We start from the raw sequence: 6,180 nt of genomic DNA on the forward strand, positions 1-6,180 counted from the left end.
GGGGACCAGAAACTTTCTAGTTACGAACATTCTTCAAAATATCTTCTTTTATGTTGACGAGAACAAAGAAATTAATACAGGTTTAGAACAACTTTATATATATATATATATATATATATATATAAAAATAATATGGTCAACTTCTGCTGGTGATAACCTGTTTTTATACAGTCTGTGATAACATACACATATAACTTTCTAACTGCAAATATCTAATACTTTGTTGAATATAGATCTACATTTAAATTAAAGTTGTAGTAGAAAACTACTAAACAGCAGTGGATGAATGTGACCTTCAATTATTGTGAAATTTAAAGGTGCTGTAAGTGATTTTTACAGATGCAAGGCGACACGTTATTCATAATATATTTCAGTGCCATTGAAGGTAGCACTTTGACATCTGTTCTTCCAATATTGCTGCGTTAAAATAAAGTTGCTTGGCCATCATGTAAAATGATTATATTCTCTTATATACCATTAAAATAATAACTAATCTAAGCACAAAAACACCATCATGGTGTGATTTTTTTTTTTGAAGAGCAAGTAAACAATCTAAGAATTCATTTCAATAATAAGGGAATATGTAAGGGATTTCTTATCAGAAACTGAACAGAGTTCCAATTAAAAATAATTTTCAGCCAGTAGAATATATTTGGGGTGCATGGGACATTTTGCAAATAAAATTAGGCTAGACAAAGAAATGTAGAAACTTATTTTGTATTAAAATCATGTTATTGCTTAAAATGAATTGATTTTAATGAATTAACTGGTGTGGCCCTAGTCTTAATATATTGTGCAATAGTCTGAACATTTCAAACGGTCATGATAACACAGGCCCTCTAGTGACTATAACAATACTAATCCTGTTTTCTGTTGACGTTGTGTTTAGATTGATCTCAAGGTGGCAGTAGAGGTCTGCTTTACTTTCTCATTAAAGCCTTCTGCGGCCTTTCATTGATATAACATTTATCCGTCCAATATTACATAGATAATATACAGAGAGATGAAATTGCATAGCTGAAACAGCCTACAGACACATACAGTCCTGTGCATGCAACCCTGTTTAAAAGACTTTATCATGGAATAATGTGTAGCTAATGTTTCACTGACTATTTGAAAAAAAAAAAAGGATTATGTGTAGCTACTGTTTCAATTAATTTTATTTTTTTTATATATCACTCAAGTTAGAAAAGCGACTGAAAGTTGTTTACAGCACCTTCTGTACCATCTGTTCCTCCTATATTGTTGGGTTAAAAGAGAAATGGTTGCTTGGCTGTCATGTTGTTTAATTATTGTATTCACTTCTATGCAATTAAATAATTAAAATAACCACAAAAACATGTTAATAGTGTGATGTTTTAAGGGCAAGTGAACAATCTGATAATTTATTTAATAAATAAAGGAATATGTATGGAATTTCTAATCGGAAATTGATCAGGGTCCCAATTTTAAAATTATTTTCAGACAGTTACAATATCTTTGGGGTGCAAGGCACATTTAGCAAATAGAATTAGAGAAATGCAGAACATTATATTAAAATCATGTTATTCCTTAAAATAAATAGTTTTTTATGGAATGAATTGGTAGGGCCTAAGTCTTAAAATAAATATATTGTTCAGAAGTCTGAATATTTCAAACGGCCACGATAACACACACGCCCTCTAGTGATTATAAGTAGATTAACCATAATACTGCTTTCTGTTGACGTTGTGTTTAGATTGATCTCAAGGTGGTAGTAGAGGTCTGCTTTACTTTCTCATTAAAGCCTTCTGCGGCCTTTCTGGCTTCCATTTACACAATTAAACGAAATAATTTAATTTAACAATTAAAAATGGTTTGTCAATTTTGTTAAAGGAAAAATTAATCTGATTCTTGAAAACGAATTTACATTTTATAGTGCTGCTCATTGTATTTACTTATATGAAATATTTCATGTTTAAATGTCAAAATTTTCAAGATGATTTGGTGGTTCATTGTAATTCCTAATAAAATATAAGAAGAAGCTTTGTTTTATTATTTCAAGAAAAACACAGATGAATAAGTATACTTTATAGGATTTTTACAGTTACACATTGTTACAGGATTTATACAGTTACAGATTTGAATCAGAATGACCTCTGCTCTGTTATGTTTGAATAATGGACAAACCACAATAGTACTTACATTGATTGAGTATCATACATAATGGCACATTTTAAGATCTAAAATAGTTATTTTAATCAGTGCATAGTAAAGTAATTCATTTTACCAGAAACCGCAAACTCTATTTGTTGATAGATAGATAGATAGATAGATAGATAGATAGACAGACCCCATAAAAACCATATAGCGTCTATTCCTCTTATAAATGGTCCGGTTCTTCAGTAGCATTTCTGCGCATGCGCAGACGCCAGAGAGCGAGAGGATTCAAACTTCCGGTGGTGTGTCACGGCGGCCTGGTGGAGTATGCTTGAAGTGAAAAACTAAACCAAACCCCCCTCCTCCCTCCACCTCCTCCTCTGTTCTCCTCCTTGATTATTTTTGCGGAGCGGTTTAGGGGGTATTTGTCGCATCCGGGGCGAATCGGGAGCAGAAATAGGGATCGCAAAAGTGATTGATAGGAGACATAGCGGCGCGCGCATCCGCCTGAGCATGGCGGCGCACAAGCCCGTGGAATGGGTCCAGGCCATCATTATTCGATTCGACGAACAGGTAAAGAAATCACTGCTGGGGGGATTTGACATTTCAAGGCCAAAAAAAGCGAGCATGCAAACGATGCATATGCACGCATACGCGTTGTTTATGTTGAAGATGCGAGGTTGGTGGTTTTGGGCTTGCACTGGCTAAATACAATACGTGCATGTCTTCATTCAGGCCTGATGTGTTGCATTTGGCAGCAAAATCCAAATATTGGGCAGTGGGGTCGTGATTGATTTGATGAATGTTCAGCTGAGTCGCTCGCGCGCACTGGCTAAATATAAACAAAAGGAATCAGACTCCCTCCGTGCTTGTTGACATACAGAGAGATGAAATGGCATAGCTGAAGCAGCCTACTGTCCTGTGCATGCAACCCTGTTTAAAAGACTAATCATGTCAGTTTATCAATGTTCTATGTTTTTGAATGTTTTCTGAAACTTTAAGACGGTTTTGAATGCAAAAACGCATCTTCTGAGCCTGAAGAAGCAATGACAGCACATGGTTTGTGACAGGCTCCTGTCATACGTAATTTTTCACGAATTTAACATGATTGTCTGTAGATTCTGTTTCTTAGAGCCTTAAAAGTTTTTGCTAATAAAAAACGTGTCATCTAAAGAAATTAATAGCCGTTTTGAAGGTTGTCATTATAATGATGCACACGATCATGGGGATGTTAGTATTCTGACATTTCATTATACTATTGGGACGAATTAGAGACAGTTAAACGTAAACAAAAACATACCAAGTGCACTTTTGATAACCATCAATACTAATAAATAGCTGTGCAGTTAAGAGCTTTTTTTTTTTTTTTTTACTGTTTTGATGTACATGCATCCCTTTGGCCCTGCTGTCACAGCCAAAGTGGTTGTTTTTTGTCCCTGCCCTTGTGAAAAAGAAATGTGCTTAATTGTATTGAATATACATCTGTAGTGTACTTCAAATCTTAAATGTATATTTTCAAAAACTGTACCTGCGTGTGATATAATATTAATGAAACAAAAGGCCTCTTAAGTGTGCTTAAAAAGAGTACACTTTCATGTTGTTCCTTAACACACTCGCATACATTTAAAAAAAAGTGTGTTTTGCAATAATGCAAAATTAAAGGTTTGACTTTAAAGTACAATTGAAATCATTCTGTTTTAATAATCTTTTGTTGTGGTTTAAAGAAATAGTTGATGTGTTGACTAAGATGCTAAAACACTTGTATAGTACTACATTTTAATTTTAACTCTGGTGTGTTTTTCAGTATTACATTTGCAATAACTACATTTTAAATGCACTAAATATAAATTTCATCATTACAAATGTGTAATTATGAATATATTGAAATAACTGACATACAAGCTTCAATAGAAAAAAAAACAATACACTTAAATGCTTGCTTGCTTGTACATTCAGCAGTACACGTAAACCAGATTTCAAAGACAATGGATCTGCTTGAAAGCAATTTTAAGTTTAACTAATTGCATTTAATATAAATTTAAAGTAATATTATTATATTACGTTTTCATTTGACATGCAATTAAGTGCCAAAAAAACATTACATTGAGTTTGCACTATATTCTTTTGTAGTATATTATTTCTGTAATAAGTACTGTTTTTAAAAGTATGCTAAAGTACTCTCTTTTTTTTTTTCCAGACCCCACAAGGGTGTGCTTGTCAGTCTAAAGTTTACAGGCTTTTCACAGGGTCCGGCTGGCGCTGCAGATTAGGGGCTCATAACAGTTTAATGAAAGTGTGATAAGGAGTTTAGGTTAAGCCGGTTTAGTGCTTTTGAGATCAGAGAGCTTAAGGCACTTGTTTGGTGAAAGCATAATACGTTTTGAAGCTTCTTGCACTTTTCTTGCTCTGTATGTTTTCATGACTTGAATGACAGCTGCTCACCACAATTGCAATTGCAAGCAGATCACAAGTTGCAGAATTCCTGAATGGAAACTACCGGATAACACTAGGATCGATTTTTTAAGCTGATCGTCAGTGATGTGTGACTTTTTCTTTCTTGCAATAGGCAAGTTCTCAGTGGTGGTTATTGCCTTGTCAGCAGCTGTATGAATGCAAAGAGCACCTTGAAACAATGACCTCACAGATGCCATTGCATGGTCATGGAAAACTAATCTGTCCTCTCTCTGGGGAGAGGTCTGAGTCAGGAATGAGAGGTTGATGATACATTGTGTTTTACATAGATTTTGATGAGTGTTTACATGTATGAAGATGACACTTGTTTGAATTACGGATGCACCGAAATGAAAATTCTTGGCCGAGAGCGGAAACCGAACAAAATGAAACACTGGGCCGAAGGCCGAATACCGAACACGGTTTTTCGAGTTTTTTTCCCCCATGTATTTTGCCAATTTTTTTCACCATTGCATAAATTAAATAGCCAAAATTTTCTTTTTACTGTTTTGCCTTGCTTTTCAAAGAAAAAATCAATTACAAAACAACAATTTAAAAATATTTAACACTGAACATTTTTAACATTCTAGCAGACACTATACCAACAAAGCACAATTTAACTTAAAATTAATAAGTTGGTAAAATAATATTTATTAGGCCATCAGACCCCCTTCTTGAATCAGGCATGTATTTTTTACTGTACAATTAAAAGCAGCCTTGCTGAGAAGAGACTTCTTTTAAAACATTAGAAAATATTACAGATCCTAATTTGAACACTATGTGTGAATGTTATAATAAATGTATTAACAGAGATAATAAATGATTATTATCATTATTATTATTGTCTTACTTTTTATTTTATTTTACAGAACAACAGTAAAATTACAATACTAACATTTATGAATGTTGATGGAGTTCTTGCTTTTTCTCAACTTTTATTTTGGCGGAAATGCGCAGGAAAACCTCAATGCTTCTTTTTGTTGACAACAGCAGATTTATAAATGAGTCTCATTACGAATACGTTGTACGTATCGCATTGTCACATGCCTTGTAAAAAATCATAAAAATGTGACTGAGCAACTGACGAGCGCAGATATTCCTCGCGCTTTGGACTTTGAACCCTGGTAAAGCAGATAGTGCCTAGAGGTTGTGCAGCGCCGTCAGAATACATGCAATTCGAGCTTGAAAATATAACGTTCTGCAGTGTATTTAATTGTTTAAGGCCATTTCACGATTTCAATCATCATACCAGCAACAATTCCTCTTCTCATCGAAGACATGCGCTGCAGTACTAAACCAGGGTGTCCGCGGGGTCTTAAAAAGTATTAAAAGTTGATAAATCAATTTAGATAAAATTAAGGCCCTTAATAAGTATTAAAAAGTCTTAAATGCCATTTTCCAAGGTATTACATTTTGTATCATCTTTTCATTATGTATATTTGTCCGAATAGTGGGGTTTTGTGTAGTTTATTTATGGAATCCCGCAAGATTTGACGTCATCTGTTACGGCGCTCACTGACTGACTGCACCACTGCGTGATAGCGCGGGGCTTGTTGATCCCGCTCTCGCTGAATTTCTGACCATTACCGCACGCTCCCATCCGCTCCCGCG

General features: G+C 34.4%; 1 protein-coding gene across 2 annotated transcripts in view; it reads left to right on the top strand.

Annotated features, from left to right (window-relative positions):
- The first annotated feature begins 2,410 nt into the window (after positions 1 to 2,410).
- Positions 2,411 to 6,180, top strand: part of nf1a (neurofibromin 1a) — a 92,349-nt gene continuing 88,579 nt past the window's right edge. For both annotated transcript variants that reach the window (XM_016573391.1, XM_016573394.1), the window contains exon 1: positions 2,411 to 2,691. In XM_016573391.1, the coding sequence (XP_016428877.1) occupies positions 2,632 to 2,691 (60 nt within the window). In that variant the 5' untranslated portion in view covers positions 2,411 to 2,631. The remainder of the gene's footprint in view (positions 2,692 to 6,180) is intronic.

The sequence above is a fragment of the Sinocyclocheilus rhinocerous genome, unplaced genomic scaffold, assembly GCF_001515625.1.
Source record: "Sinocyclocheilus rhinocerous isolate Xijiao unplaced genomic scaffold, SAMN03320098_v1.1 scaffold1152, whole genome shotgun sequence".
In the NCBI taxonomy this organism is placed as follows: domain Eukaryota; kingdom Metazoa; phylum Chordata; class Actinopteri; order Cypriniformes; family Cyprinidae; genus Sinocyclocheilus; species Sinocyclocheilus rhinocerous.